The following is a 16,851-nucleotide window of genomic DNA, read 5'->3' as shown; positions in this document are numbered from 1 at the left end:
TGATGAAATAAAATAAATTATTCAGATAGTGAAGGGAGACGAAAATTTAATAGTCATGGGTGACTGGAATTCGATTGTAGGAAAAGGGAGAGAAGGAAACGTAGTAGGTGAATATGGATTGGGGCTAAGAAATGAAAGAAGAAGCCGCCTGGTAGAATTTTGCACAGAGCACAACTTAATCATAGCTAACACTTGGTTTAAGAATCATGATAGAAGGTTGTATACATGGAAGAACCCTGGAGATACTAAAAGGTATCAGATAGATTATATAATGGTAAGACAGAGATTTAGGAACCAGGTTTTAAATTGTAAGACATTTCCAGGGGCAGATGTGGACTCTGACCACAATCTATTGGTTATGACCTGTAGATTAAAACTGAAGAAACTGCAAAAAGGTGGGAATTTAAGGAGATGGGACCTGGATAAACTGAGAGAACCGGAGGTTGTACAGAGCTTCAGGGAGAGCATAAGGGAACAATTGACAAGAATGGGGGAAAGAAATACAATAGAAGAAGAATGGGTAGCTTTGAGGGATGAAGTAGTGAAGGCAGCAGAGGATCAAGTAGGTAAAAGGACGAGGGCTAGTAGAAATCCTTGGGTAACAGAAGAAATATTGAATTTAATTGATGAAAGGAGAAAATATAAAAATGCAGTAAATGAAGCAGGCAAAAAGGAATACAAACTTCTCAAAAATGAGATCGACAGGAAGTGCAAAATGGCTAAGCAGGGATGGCTAGAGGATAAATGTAAGGATGTAGAGGCTTATCTCACTAGGGGTAAGATAGATACTGCCTACAGGAAAATTAGAGACCTTTGGAGATAAGAGAACCACTTGTATGAACATCAAGAGCTCAGATGGAACCCAGTTCTAAGCAAAGAAGGGAAAGCAGAAAGGTGGAAGGAGTATATAGAGGGTCTGTACAAGGGCGATGTACTTGAGGACAATATTATGGAAATGGAAGAGGATGTAGATGAAGATGAAATGGGAGATACAATACTGCGTGAAGAGTTTGCCAGAGCACTGAAAGACCTGAATCGAAACAAGGCCCCCGGAGTAGACAACATTCCATTGGAACTACTGACAGCCTTGGGTGAGCCAGTCCTGACAAAACTCTACCATCAGGTGGGTAAGATGTATGAAACAGGCGAAATACCCTCAGACTTCAAGAGGAATATAATAATTCCAATCCCAAAGAAAGCAGGTGTTGACAGATGTGAAAATTACCGAACAATCAGTTTAATAAGCCACAGCTGCAAAATACTAACACGTATTCTTTACAGACGAATGGAAAAACTAGTAGAAGCCGACCTTGGGGAAGATCAGTTTGGATTCCGTAGAAATACTGGAACACGTGAGGCAATACTGACCTTACGACTTATCTTAGAAGAAAGATTAAGGAAAGGCAAACCTACGTTTGTAGTCTTAGAGAAAGCTTTTGACAATGTTGACTGTAATACTCTCTTTCAATTTCTAAAGGTGGCAGGGGTAAAATACAGGGAGCGAAAGCTATTTACAATTTGTACAGAAACCAGATGGCAGTTATAAGAGTCAAGGGACATGAAAGGGAAGCAGTGGTTGGGAAGGGAGTAAGACAGGGTTGTAGCCTCTCCCCGATGTTATTCAATCTGTATATTGAGCAAGCAGTAAAGGAAACAAAAGAAAAATTTGGAGTAGGTATTAAAGTCCATGGAGAAGAAATAAAAACTTTGAGGTTCGCCAATCACATTGTAATTCTGTCAGAGACAGCAAAGGACTTGGAAGAGCAGTTGAACGGAATGGATGGTGTCTTGAAGGGAGGATATAAGATGAACATCAACAAAAGCAAAACAAGGATAATGGAATGTAGTCGAATTAAGTCAGGTGATGTTGAGGGAATTAGATTAGGAAATGAGACACTTAAAGTAGTAAAAGAGTTTTGGTATTTGGGGAGCAAAATAACTGATGATGGTCGAAGTAGAGAGGATATAAAATGTAGACTGGCAATGGCAAGGAAAGCGTTTCTGAAGAAGAGAAATTTGTTAACATCGAGTAAAGATTTAAGTGTCAGGAAGTCGTTTCTGAAAGTATTTGTATGGAGTGTAGCCATGTATGGAAGTGAAACATGGACGGTAAATAGTTTGGACAAGAAGAGAATAGAAGCTTTCGAAATGTGGTGCTACAGAAGAATTCTGAAGATTAGATGGATAGATCACATAACTAATGAGGAAGTATTGAATAGGATTGGGGAGAAGAGAAGTTTGTGGTACAACTTGACCAGAATAAGGGATCGGTTGGTAGGACATGTTCTGAGGCATCAAGGGATCACCAATTTAGTATTGGAGGGCAGCATGGAGGGTAAAAATCGTAGGGGGAGACCAAGAGATGAATACACTAAGCAGATTCGGAAGGATGTAGGTTGCAGTAGGTACTGGGAGATGAAGAAGCTTGCACAGGATAGAGTAGCATGGAGAGCTGCATCAAACCGCTCTCAGGACTGAAGACCACAACAACAACAACAACAACAATCTCTTCATTATTTAACTCACATTTCCAGAAAGTAGCATAAAGTTTAAGTTGTTGTTTCAGAAACTTTGCACTATTGTTTTTGTTTACATATACTTGCATATAGGCCAAATTTGTGGAATCATATTTTCGTGTTTATCTGTAATTTAACTGACTTATTCTTAATAAACTATTGCATTTATCATGTATGAAAAGTGCTTGACTTGCCATAGAATTGTTAGGTTGGGGCTTGCTGTAGTTTTTTCCATGTGGGTGACTGTTGTGTGGGAATAGGGGAAGTAAGTGAGACTCATCAGTGGTTTTGTAGGATATCTAGTAGAGATAGGAAATACTAAAACAGGAGGGGAAAATTGCCGCCCTTCAAGCTGGGTTAGACCAGGCCAGGGTAAATCTTGACAGGTTAAGGAGGGAGAAGGGTGAAGAGAGGTGGGAAATGGCAACAGGCAACAGGAGGAACGGGCCTAGAACTTTGTCTGACAGCTTTGTTGTGAATGTGGAAAATAGATTTGACCTGTTGCTTTAGTTAGAAGCTGGTGAGCCTCAAGCAGTTGCAGGTGTAGACAGGGCACAACAAACTTTCACCAGCAAATTGAAAAGTAAGAATATAGGGAAATCAGTACAGAGAAAGGAAGTGTTGTTGTTAGGTAGTTTCCATGGAAGAGGTGTTGGCCAACTTTTGCAGGATGAACTAGGATCAGAATACCAGGTCATCAATTTTTTTAAACTTAGTGCTGGTCTGGGGCAGGTGACGGAGGATTTAGGATCACTTTGCAAAGGTTTCAGTAAGGAAGACACCGTAGTTATAGTGGGTGGTCCAGGTAATAATATTGACAGAGATCCTGGGTACGGTATAGAGTGTGACCTGGCAAAGATCGCATCAGCACCGAAGCATACTAGTGTCGAGTTTGTATCTGTTCCTGAGCGCCATGACCGACCTCATTTGAACTCTTCTGTCAAGAAAGTTAATTTAGAGTTCGAACAGCTGCTTATGTTGGGTGCAGGGTCACACATTGGTGTGGTTCCTGTTGATTCTCTCAATAGGTGGGATTATAGTAGGCTTGGCCTTCACCTCAACAGGAAAGGGAAGGGTAAACTGGTTGGGAAAACAGCATGCAGGTTAAAGGGTGGAGGCACTGTCATGAGTGATAAAATATCAGTGGTTATAGGGTTCAGAAAAGACCCTCTTTTAGGGGAGGGAGGACAGAAAGAAACCAAGTTTTAAGAGAGGTTAGGATTGAGACAAACCTTCAGTTTGAAAAGGAGACAAAAAAACATAATTCTAGTTTATTACATCAGCATAAACAGCTGTTGGTTAAGAATTTTCAACAATTAGCAGAAATTTCAACTCTACCCAATTTTAACTCAGTGAATGTGAAATATCAACTGTCTTTATTGCATCAAAATATTCGAGGACTGAGAAATAAAATTAATGAATTAATTATCTGCATAGATGAATTAGAGTCCTCAAACCAAGCTGACATAATCTGACTCTCTGAACATCATGTGATCACTGATATGGAATTTTTAAATATTAAAGGATTTAGGTTAGCATCTCACTTTTGCAGAGCAGAAATGGAGAAAGGAGGAGTTGCCACATTCATCAGAAACTGTCATAAATTTAAGAAGATAGACATTCATAAATTTTGCCTAGAACAGCATATAGAACCATGTGCAACAGAAGTAGAATTCACAAAAAATCCTTCATAATCCTTCTTTGTAGAAAAGTCCAATGAACAAAATTACACTCATGCTCATAAATTAAGGATAATTGCAGAATGTGGTGCCACACAATGTGGCACTACACAAAACTGGTGCTAATAGCATAGGCACATAGGGAACACATACAACTCAGATTTGTAAGTCCACGGTATTGATGATAAGTTGAGAAAAACATCCCGAAACATATGTGCTACAATATGCCACTGTTTACTGTGCATGTACCCCAACATCAATAAGGGATATGCTCATGCACACGTACACAGGCCGCACAATGGGTTGGCATGCTCTGGATCAGGTGGTTGAGTAGATGCTGGGGTATAGACTCCCATTCTTGCACCAATGCCTGTTGGAGCTCCTGAAGTGTCCTGGGGATGTGAAGACATGCAGCAATACACCAAATCAGAGCATCCCAGACGTGCTCGATGTGGTTTAGGTCTGGAGAACAGGCAGGCCACTCCATTCGCCTGATATCTTCTGTTTCAAGGTACTCCTCCATGATGGCAGCTCGGTGGGGCCATGCATTATCATCCATGAGGAGGAAGGTGGGACCCACTGCATACCTGAAAAGGCAGACATACGGGAGCAAAATGACATCCCAGTACACCTAACCTGTTACATCCCAATACACCTGACCTGTTACAGTTCCTCTGCCAAACACATGCAGGGGTGTATGTGTTGTTGTTGTTGTTGTTGTTGTTGTTGTTGTTGTTGTTGTTGTTGTGGTCTTCAGTCCTGAGACTGGTTTGATGCAGCTCTCCATGCTACTCTATCCTGTGCAAGCTTCTTCATCTCCGAGTACTTACTGCAACCTACTTCCTTCTGAATCTGCTTAGTGTATTCATCTCTTGGTCTCCCTCTACGATTTTTACCCTCCACGCTGCCCTCCAATGCTAAATTTGTGATCCCTTGATGCCTCAGATCATGTCCTACCAACCGATCCCTTCTTCTGGTCAAGTTGTGCCACAAACTTCTCTTCTCCCGAATCCTATTCAATACTTCCTCATTAGTTACGTGATCTATCCATCTAATCTTCAGCATTCTTCTGTAGCACCACATTTCGAAAGCTTCTATTCTCTTCTTGTCCAAACTATTTACCGTCCATGTTTCACTTCCATACATGGCTACACTCCATACAAATACTTTCTGAAACGACTTCCTGACACTTAAATCTATACTCGATGTTAACAAGTTTCTCTCCTTCAGAAACGCTTTCCTTGCCATTGCCAATCTACATTTTATATCCACTCTACTTCGACCATCTTCAGTTATTTTGCTCCCCAAATAGCAAAACTCCTTTACTAATTTAAGTCTCTCATTTCCTAATCTAATTCCCTCAGCATCGCCCGACTTAATTAGACTACATTCTGTTATCCTCGTTTTGCTTTTGTTGATGTTCATCTTATACCCTCCTTTCAAGACACTGTCCATTCTGTTCAACTGCTCTTACAAGTCCTTTGCTGTCTCTGACAGAATTACAATGTCATCGGCGAACCTCAACATTTTTATTTCTTCTCCATGGACTTTAATACCTACTCCAAATTTTTCTTTTGTTTCCTTTACTGCTTGCTCAATATACAGATTGAATAACATCAGGGAGAAGCTACAACCCTGTCTCACTCCCTTCCCAACCGCTGCTTCCCTTTCATGTCCCTCGACTCTTATAACTGCCATCTGGTTTCTGTACAAATTGTAAATAGCCTTTCGCTCCCTGTATTTTACCCTTGCCACCTTTAGAATTTGAAAGAGAGTATTACAGTCAACATTGTCAAAAGCTTTCTCTAAGTCTACAAATGCTAGAAATGTAGGTTTGCCTTTCCTTAATCTATTCTCTAAGATAAGTCGTCGTAGGGTCAGTATTGCCTCACGTGTTCCAATATTTCTGAGGAATCCAAACTGATCTTTCCCGAGGTCGGCTTCTACCAGTTTTTTCATTTGTCTGTAAAGATTTGTGTTAGTATTTTGCAGCTGTGACTTATTAAACTGATAGTTCGGTAATTTTCATATCTGTCAACACCTGCTTTCTTTGGGATTGGAATTATTATATTCTTCCTGAAGTCTGAGGGTATTTCGCCTGTCTCAAACATCTTGCTCACCAGATGGTAGAGTTTTGTCAGGACTGGCTCACCCAAGGCTGTCAGTAGTTCCAATGGAATGTTGTCTACTCCTGGAGCCTTGTTTCGACTGAGGTCTTTCAGTGCTCTGGCAAACTCTTCATGCAGTATCATATCTCCCATTTCATCTTCATCTACATCCTCTTCCATTTCCATAATATTGTTCTCAAGTACATCGCCCTTGTATAGACCCTCTATACACTCCTTCCACCTTTCTGCTTTCCCATCTTTGCTTATAACTGGGTTTCCATCAACACTCTTGATATTCATGCAAGTGGCTCTCTTTTCTCCAAAGGGCTCTTTAATTTTCCTGTAGGCAGTATCTATCTTACCCCTAGTGAGATAAGCCTCTACATCCTTACATTTGTCCTCTAGCCATCCCTGCTTAGTCATTTTGCACTTTGCCTGTAGATCTCATTTTTGAGACGTTTGTATCCCTTTTTGCCTACTTCATTTACTGTGTTTTTATATTTTCTCCTTTCATCAATTAAATTCAATATTTCTTCTGTTACCCAAGGATTTCTACTAGCCCTCGTCCTTTTACCTACTTGATCCTCTGCTGCCTTCACTACTTCATCCCTCACAGCTACCCATTCCTCTTCTACTGTATTTATTTCCCACATTCCTGTCAATTGTTGCCTTATGCTCTCCCTGATACCCTGTACAACCTCTTGTTTTATCAGTTTACCCAGGCCCCATCTCCTTAAATTCCCACCTTTTTGCAGTTACTTCAGTTTTAATCTACAGGTCATAACCAATAGATTGTGGTCAGAATCCACATCAGCCCCTGGAAATGTCGTACAATTTAAAACCTGGTTCCTAAATCTGTCTTACCATTATATAATCTATCTCATACCTTCTAGTACCTCTAAGATTCTTCCATGTATACAACCTTCTATCATGATTCTTGAACCAAGTGTTAGCTATGATTAAGTTATGCTCTGTGCAAAATTCTACCAGACAGCTTCCTCTTTCATTTCTCTCCCCCAATCCATATTCACCTACTACGGTTCCTTCTCTCCCTTTTCCTACACTCGAATTCCAGTCACCCATGACTATTAAATTTTCGTCTCCCTTCACTATCTGAATAATTTCTTTTATCTCATCATACATTTCATCAATTTCTTCATCATCAGCAGAGCTAGTTGGCATATAAACTTGTACTACTGTAGTAGGCATGGGCTTCATGTCTATCTTGGCCACAATAATGCGTTCACTGTGCTGTTGGTAGTAGCTTACCCGCACTCCTATGTTTATATTCATTATTAAACCTACTCCTGCATTACCCCTATTTGATTTATGTATTGATAACCCTGTATTAACCTGACCAAAAGTCTTGTTCCTCCTGCCACCGAAATTCACTAATTCCCACTATGTCTAACTTTAACCTATCCATTTCCCTTTTTAAATTTTCTAACTTACCTGCCCGATTAAGGGATCTGACATTCCACGCTCCGATCCATAGAACGCCAGTTTTCTTTCTCCTGGTAACGACATCCTCTTGAGTAGTCCCCGCCCGGAGATCCGAATGGGGGACTATTTTACCTCCGGAATATTTTTACCAAGAGGACGCCATCATCATTTAACCATACAGTAAAGCTGCATGCCCTCCGGAAAAATTACGGCTGTAGTTTCCCGTTGCTTTCAGCCGTTTGCAGTACCAGTACAGCAAGGCCATTTTGGTTAGTGTTGCAAGGCCAGAACAGTCAATCATCCAGACTGTTGCCCCTGCAACTACTGAAAAGGCTGATGCCCCTCTTCAGGAACCACACGTTTGTCTGGCCTCTCAACAGATACCCCCTCCGTTGTGGTTGCACCTACAGTATGGCCATCTGTATCGCTGAGGCACGCAAGCCTCCCCACCAACGGCAAGGTCCATGGTTCATGGGGGCAGGGGGTGTATGTGCGCCAATCATTATCCCACCCCACACCATCAAACCATTACCTCCATACAGATCCCTTTCAAGGACATTAAGCGGTTGGTATCTGGTTCCTGGTTCATTCCAAATGAAAACCCGGCAAGAATGGCTGTTCACGCTATACCTGGACTCGTCCATGAACATAACCTGGGACCACTATTCCAATGACCATGTACTGTGTTCTTGACACCAGGCTTTACGGGCTCTCCTGTAACAAAGGGTCAGTGGAATGCACCTTGCAGGTCTCCGGGCAAATAAACCATGTCTGTTCGATCACCTGTCGACTGTGTGTCTAGAGACAATTGTTCCAGTGGCTGCGGTAATGTCCTGAGCAAGGCTACCTGCTGGCACTGATGGTGAGATATTGGTCTTCTTGTGGTGTTGTACACTATGGGCGTTCCGTACTGTATTGCCTGGACACATTTCTTGTCTGCTGGTAACTTTGCTGTAATCTTGAGATCACACTTTGTGGCACATGGGGGACCCGAGTTACGACCTGCTGTGTTTGACCAGCCTCCAGTCGCCCTAGTATTCTAATCCTCATAATGTCATCAGTATGTGTTCTTTGAGCCATTTTCAACACACAGTCACCATTAGCACATCTGAAAATGTCTGCACACTTACTCGCTGCACCATACTCTGACATGCACCAACACACCTCTGTGTATGTGGACTGCTGCTAGCGCCACCGTGTGACGACTGCAGGTCAAATGCACCACATGGTCATACCCCGAGGTGATTTAAACCCGCAAACTGCCCACCAGATCGTTTTTTGACCATGTATCAGCATTATCCATAATTTAAGAACATGGTTGTCAATAGTCAATGGCCTCTCAGACCATGAAAACTAACCAAGGTTAGAGCAAAGTCTACAAAGAAGCCATGGAGTACTCAAGGAATAGAGGTATCTTGCAAAACAAAAAGAAAACTGTATCTGTCAATCCAAAACGGTTCTGATGTTGATGCTACAGCACATTACACGAAATAATGCAAAATATTAAAGACTGTAACATGTACATCAAAGCAAATATATTACAAGGAAAAGATAATCATATCAGATAACAAAATAAAGACGATATGGGATATAGTGAAGGAGGAGACCGGTAGAACCAGACATGAAGAGGGAAAAATAGCATTAAGAGTAAATGATACATTGGTGACAGATGTGTATAGTGTTGCAGAACTTTGTAACAAACATTTTATAAGTGTTACTGAAAAGATGGGATTGTCAGGTTCTGTAGATGCTGCTACGGAATACCTCAGACCAGACATTTCAAGTAACTTCCATAATATGAATTTGACCCTCACTAGCCCAGCAGAAGTAATATCCATCATAAAATCTTTAAAATCAAAAACATCTAGTGGGTATGATGAAATATCAACATAGTTAATTAAATAATTTGATTCTGAGTTAAGTAACATATTACGCTACCTGTGTAACCAGTCGTTCATCAGTGGAATATTTCCTGTATGGTTGAAATATGCTGAAGTTAAGCCACTGTTTAAGAAGGGAGATACAGAAATAGCACCAATTTTCTGTCCAATTTCACTTTTGCCAGCATTCTCAAAAATTTTAGAAAAGGTAATATACAATCAGCTTTATAACCATCTTATCACAAATAACATATTGTCAAAGAAGCAGTTTGCATTTCTAAAGGGTTCTGATATTGAGAAGGCTATCTACACCTACAGTGAAAATGTACTTAATTCATTAGACAAAAAATTGCAGGCAACTGGTATATTTTGTGATCTGTCAAAGGCATTTGACTGTGTAAATCACAATACCCTTTTAAGTAAATTAGAATATTATGGTGTAACAGGAAATGCTGCAAAATGGTTCAAATCTTATAACTCTGGCAGGAAACAAAGGGTGTTATTTGGAAAGAGACATGTATGAAGCTGTCAGGCATCATCCAACTGGGAACTAATTACATGTCGAGTCCCACGAGGTTCCATCTTAAGGTCCTTACTTTTTCTTGTGTATATCAATGGAATTTCATCAGTAACATTACCAGATGCCCAGTTTGTTTTGTTTCCTGATGATACAAACATTGCAATAAATAGCAAATCAAGTGTACTCTTAGAAAGATCGGCTAATGAAATATTTGTGGGCATTAATCGCTGGTACCTAGCCAATTCTTTGTCACTAAACTTTGAAAAAACACACTACATGCAGTTCAGAACTTGTAAGGGGTGTCCCATGAGTATATGCCCAACATACGATGACAAGCAGGTAGAAGAAGTGGACAGTGTTAAATTGTTGGGATTACAGCTTGATAATAAATTCAGCTGGGAGGAGCATGCCACAGAACTGCTGAACATCTTAACAAATCTCTATTTGGAATGTGAATTGTGTCAGACATAGGGCATATAAAAATGAAAAAGCTGGTATGCTATACGTGCTTTCATTCCATAATGTCATACGGGATTATTTTTTGGGGCAATTCATCAAGCGAAGTTTAAAACGTGTAATAAGTCTTATATGTGGTGTGAACTCTAGAACATCCTGCAGAAGCCTGTTTAGGAAACTAGGGATACTAACTACCACTTCCCAATATATTTATTCCTTAGTGAAATTTGTCAGTAGAAATATATCACTTTTTCAAACCAACAGCTCAATTCATGGAATGAATACTAGAAATAAGAATAATCTTCACAAGGATTTAAAGTCACTTACTCTTGTAAAAAAAGGTGTGCATTATTCAGGAACACACATTTTCAATAACTTGCCAGCATCCATAAAAAGCTTAATAATCAATGAAATTCAGTTTAAGGGAAGACTAAAGGATTTATTGGTGGTCAACTCCTTCTATTCCATTGATGAATTTCTCAGTAGAGCCAACTGATTTGTGTGTGTTTGTGTCTGTATGTAAGTACAATCTAACTTCTGCACCATTTCAGATGCAGTAATGTGTTCTTTGTAAATAAGTATTGTAGTAGTTCTGTTATATGTTTATTACCTTATAAATAAATATTAAAAAATTTTTTTTTAATTCAGAGCATTAATGCAATCTTAGTAAATGAGTGGTTGTAAAATGATTCTTTCATGTAATGTTCATTTAAAGAAAAAATGACAATCATTCCACTTGGGACCTGTGGAAGGTACATTAGCTTATTTGTTTCAGTTGTAAATATTTGTCATGTATTATTGTTTTTCTGACACGTTCTACATCCTGGAGGACCTCCTCACTACCGATCATTTGGAATGAAAGTAAATCTATCTAATCTAATCGGTATCATTAGGTGAGGCAGTGTTTGTCATCTTCAGCATCTTCCGCCAAGCTGTGCAAAGAATATTTGCTCTGTCTCTGACACATCGTAGCTGAGTGAACTCTTATCTGGCAAGGGCACGAGCTTACAATGTTCTAATTAGCAACCAAAAGAAACTGTAGTGGTGACTGTATGTTATTTTCAGGAAATTATCTCATAAAGTTTATATCCAAAAATATCTTTCCCAGGTCGCAAACCTCCTTCATATGAACTCCGGAAACGCAAATACAATTGTTACAGAGAAGACAGTTCATCTGACGATGATGATTATCTATGTAAGTATGAATATTATATTGTTTTCTTAAGAATAATATTGGTTCATAGTAGAGTAATTATTGTGTGCTGAGGTGATCTTAGGGTGCTCATATTCTAATACTAAATTTAACTCAATATTTACATAATTATTGAGGAGCTGCTACTGTAACTGCTCCTATTAAGCAATCCTTCTGTCATCTGCAATGTGATCAGAGGATTGCTTAAAATATAGTTTTTTTCTGAAGTGTTCTAATTTAAGCACTTGTAAGTAGAGATGGGCAAAACTGTTCTTTTCAGAGATTGGATCAGAACTGTTCACTCCCTGAAATGAATTAGCTCTTTTTCATGACTCACCACTCATTTACAATATAAAATAAATGGAAGGCACATTGCCCTTTAAACTTGGTTTATTCCAGTACTATACCTGTATTTTGATCTTATTTGATCCTATTTTGAAGTAACACAGATAATGAGTAAGAATTTTGTATTGTTTATTGAAATTTCCACGATATGACAAAGTTTTTGATTATTGATTTATTTTGCACTATCATGGGTTTTTGGGTGATCGGAAAATGTTGTAACTTGAGATTTACATTAACAATATATTTGGCTATAACGTATTAAAATTTCATTAACCTCATACAAATACATCGCAAGCCATATATTTTTAAAGTGAACGTTTCCTTTCGAAGACGCCTAAAATCGCAAAATCCGTACCAGAATAAGAAAAAAAAATATAAATTTGACTGTAAAACGAAAGTGCTGCATATAGCCTTACGCAGAATAAAACAAGGAAAATATTGGTGTATCACATTTTGCGATACGTTTATCGGTTCGCTCGTAATTAAAGCGTAAATTCGAGTGTCTATAATAAAAATCCTATAGTAAGAGGAGTCATCAGGAACCTAATCTAATCAGTTTAAACAAATAAAAACAAATTAAAAACAATTGATGTATACATAACATAATAATGTAATATACATAGCGGCATTACTACGAAGAACAATATCCAGTGGGGACGAACTCCGATGCAGAGTCGAGCAGGTCGAGCCGCGAGCTGTATTACTGCGTGAGCTGAGACCGCAGAGACCACAGTGACACCTGAGTCGCTTTGCTCGACGCTCTGGCTAGAGTCGAGACGGTGGGGCGAGCGTTGAGCGGGCGAGTTCCGAGGGAGGGGGTAGCGGTGAACTCACCCGCTCCGAGACAAATAGTTCGTTCCCTTGCGAGCGGGTTTTTGCAAGTAGTTCCTATGTTATCCGCTAGGTGGCTCTCTGTCCTGTTGCTCGCATCAACTGCCCAGAGGGCAGGACGTGCGACTGAAACGATCGCCGACAGAGTGCGATGCGAAGTTACGCTGCGCCAGACACTGCGCGGCAGACGACACACAGAGACGCCACGGCATATGTGAAACACAAAATCCAATGGGGCACTGCACAATGCAGGCAGCCAAGGTAGAAGCAGGGCAGAGGCCGGCGCTGGCTGTGTTGTGTGGCGTGCACTGTGCTGTGACCAGCAGAGGCGCTGCTGATATGCTCCGTCTCTCTCTCTCTCTCTCTCTCTCTCTCCCCCTCTCTCTCTCTCTCTCTCTCTCTCTCTCTCTTTCTTTCTCTCTGCCGTGGGAAACGTTTGGAGCTACCGTTCTTTTTTTCTGAATCACTGATTGTTCACTCCTTTGAAAGATTGAACTCTATGAATTAGTTCAAGAGCGGATCCCCCATCTCTACTTGTAAGCAGTTGCATACTCACCATGTATTCTGATTTTTAACACTGTACTTTTTTTTGTTAACCAATTATAAGTTACCAGAATATCAACGTGTACCAGCCAATCTGGAATGCCTGGGTTGTTTTTGTTGAGGTTTTGCATCAAAACTCATTGCCTTAAGTGATAACTTACTCAGAATGTTTCACCTCAACAAGAAATAGGCCATAATTTCTTCATCGACCCAAAAATTTGTCTCTGCACATAATAAGTCACAGAGGAATTAATTCAGATCAGAAAGAATATTTTGACTCTTCTTAACCTTCAGCCACAAAGCTTATGTTAGCTGCGAGCTTAAACATTGGTGTTTGTTCTTCTTGCACTTTTATATGTGTTCTAAAATGACCATCCATTTCTTCATAGCTTCTACATATAAGTTAGACAGAAGAGATTATAAGCTACAACATTTTCTACCATTTAATAAATTTTTTTCTAGTATGAATCTTTCACCCAGCAGTGGAGTGTGTACTTCCTGAAACTTCCCAGCAGATCAAACTCTGTGGCAGACTTGCCTCTCACAGGCAGTGCTCTAATTGAATGCACTACCCAAACATGACACATGACCTGTCCCTGAGTTTTGCTTGTGTGTGTGTGTGTGTGTGTGTGTGTGTGTGTGTGTGTGTGGGTGGGTGGGTGGGTGGGTGGGTGTGTGTTTGTGAGCGGTGGGGGGGTTATGATATGTGACTTGGTAGCTCAGTCAGTAAGACCACTGCACATTAAAAACAAGCATCTGGGTTCAACCCCCCATCTGACACAAAGTTTTAATCCAACAGGAAGTTACAAACCTTTCCTTCTTGAATTCTTACTTTTATTACTTCCACTCAGTTATTATAGATTACTTCATTTATGTGTACCTTATTCCCATTATTTTCAGGTTTCTGAAACACTTATGCCACCTTAAATGTCTATAAACATCATGAAGATTTTTTTCTGTACGCTTCGTTTTGTTAATAACTATGAGGTTGTTCAGTCAGTACATTTTGGTGTTTCTGAGTAAACCTAATATGGCAGGGATACAGCACATGCTTAAGATATGACATGTAATCAGTGTCCCACCATAATACTGAGTCACATTTTGGAGCCTTTTTACCATTGCATGACATAGTCTATGTTAACAGAGGACTGACAGCACTGAAATATGCCATATTGGGAACCCATGTCTACCGTATTTACTGAAATCTAAGCCGCACTTTTTTTCCGGTTTTTGTAAACCAAAAAACCGCCTGCGGCTTAGAATCGAGTGCAAAGAAAGCGGAAGTTCTGAAAAATGTTGGTAGGTGCCGCCACAACTAACTTCTGCCGTCGAATATATGTAGCGCTATACAGGCATGCTTTGCAGGAACAAAGATAAATACTGGCACCAAAACCTCTGCGTCAGTAAATAAATTAAAAAAAAAAAGGTGGAAGATGAGCTTTTTTCTCCGCCCCGAGTTTCGACTACTGCATTTTCATACATTATCTAATGAAGTAAATACAAATTCCATATTGTTCATCTTTGAATGTAGCAGCATTTCAATGTACTACGAAAATCCGACTGGCAAGACTGTTTGGGATGTTTGTCAATAGGGCCAACTCTACGTTCTGAATTTTTTCCTACCTGTGAGAAGAGATGGTTGCTGATAGGAACTTTTATGAACTGTGAATCACATGCAGTATTCTCTTCACCATAAGAATAATATGAATATAAACATTTTGCCATGTATTGCTTCGTGTTTGTTGTTATCTCATTTAAATCCTGTCTGCCTAATAAACTACGAAACTAGAGTGAGACAACAGCAAACGTGGAAGAATATACATATCATGTCATGTTTATATTCGTATTATTCTTATGCCTAATAGTGATACAGTCAGAAATGAAGCAAGGCAATTGACTAGATTTTTAAATCTAAGATGACTCTAATTGTGCAGAATGTAATGTACTAAAGAGGCGTCTGCAAAGATTTTCAAACGGAGAAAAATTTTCGCTTAACTCTCGTTCAGAACATCATCTATCATACGCAGTCTTATTATTTGGTTCTTGTTGATCATTATCAAAGAAAGCAGCAGTGTAAGTAACAACAAATAGCAGTCTCTTGCCATCGTTTCGCCAATGAGACGATTCCTTTTTTTTTTTTTAAATTGTGTGCGGCGGTAGCATGCACAAAAGGAAGCCATGCTGCGAATGGCGACAGGCCTTAAACACTCATTATCAGAATGCCACAAACAATGCATGACACAGTACAGTAATGCATTTTCAGCTTAGACTGACATAAACACCTATAACAAAGAGAACGACACTTATCAGATCAAAGATAAATAAGCAATCAATTCAAACCAGACGAAGCACGTGAAAAAGGAAGGGTCCCCGTATAAATATGGACGGAGCGCCTAACGCATAGCAATGGCTACCTGGTAAAGCTTAACTGCTAAGCTTAGGACTAGAGCCAAACTACTGTAGCTGTATCGTCATTCATTCGACCTAAATTCTGTCTCATATTACAATGGACCAACTTTGTTTTGATTTGGAGGTGCGGCCTAAAACTTTTCTCCCCCCTTGAATTTCGAGTCTCAAATTTCAGCTGCAGCTTAGATTCGGGAAAATTTTTTTTCCTTGATTTCGAGCCTCATTTTTCAAGTGCGGCTTAGATTCGAGTGCCCTTAGATTCGAGTAAATACGGTAATGCAATCTGAAACAGTGCAGCCCTGGCTGTACTCACTATAGATGTTTCATTTTGGTAGCACTTGAGGCACATATTGCTTCTAAATGCTGTCAATACAGTGAGCAGAAGCCACCCTGCCAACTGAGCTTATCCATATTATGAGAACATGTGAAGTCAGGGATGTACAATGGTAGTTCATAAATTTCGCACCTTTTAGAAATACTGTGAATAATTTAACATGTACCTGTGCATGGAAGTACAATTAGGTTATTGTTGTTGTGCAATTCTTTCTGGGTTGCAGAACTTGGTAGTATTGCTGTAGTGAAAAGCTGCAAGATGGTTGCTGTGTTGAGTAACATGGCTAAGCATCCAGAATGAGATTTTCACTCTGCAGCGGAGTGTGCGCTGATATGAAACTTCCTGGCAGATTAAAACTGTGTGCCCGACCGAGACTCGAACTCGGGACCTTTGCCTTTCACGGGCAAGTGCTCTACCACTGAGCTACCGAAGCACGACTCACACCCGGTACTCACAGCTTTACTTCTGCCAGTATCTCATCTCCTACCTTCCAAACTTTACAGAAGCTCTCCTGGTTCGCAGGAGAGCTTCTGTAAAGTTTGGAAGGTAGGAGATGAGATACTGGCAGAAGTAAAGCTGTGAGTACCGGGCGTGA

The 16,851-nt window shown here is 40.0% G+C and overlaps 1 protein-coding gene and 1 non-coding gene across 2 annotated transcripts in view; one reads left to right on the top strand and one right to left on the bottom strand.

Moving 5' to 3' along the window:
- The window catches only part of LOC126150512 (histone-lysine N-methyltransferase PRDM7-like), a 277,290-nt gene that overhangs the window by 142,006 nt on the left and 118,433 nt on the right, over positions 1-16,851 (top strand). Inside the window, exon 6 of the mRNA XM_049915881.1 lies at positions 11,711-11,797. Coding sequence (XP_049771838.1) covers positions 11,711-11,797 — 87 coding nt within the window. The remainder of the gene's footprint in view (positions 1-11,710; positions 11,798-16,851) is intronic.
- Positions 16,617-16,690, bottom strand: Trnas-uga (transfer RNA serine (anticodon UGA)). Its single transcript has one exon. It is a non-coding gene; the product is annotated as a tRNA-Ser (tRNA).

This window comes from Schistocerca cancellata, chromosome 2 (assembly GCF_023864275.1).
Source record: "Schistocerca cancellata isolate TAMUIC-IGC-003103 chromosome 2, iqSchCanc2.1, whole genome shotgun sequence".
Lineage (NCBI taxonomy): Eukaryota > Metazoa > Arthropoda > Insecta > Orthoptera > Acrididae > Schistocerca > Schistocerca cancellata.
The sequence above is the reverse complement of the archived record's forward strand: the minus strand, read 5'-3'. Positions and strand labels throughout refer to the sequence as shown.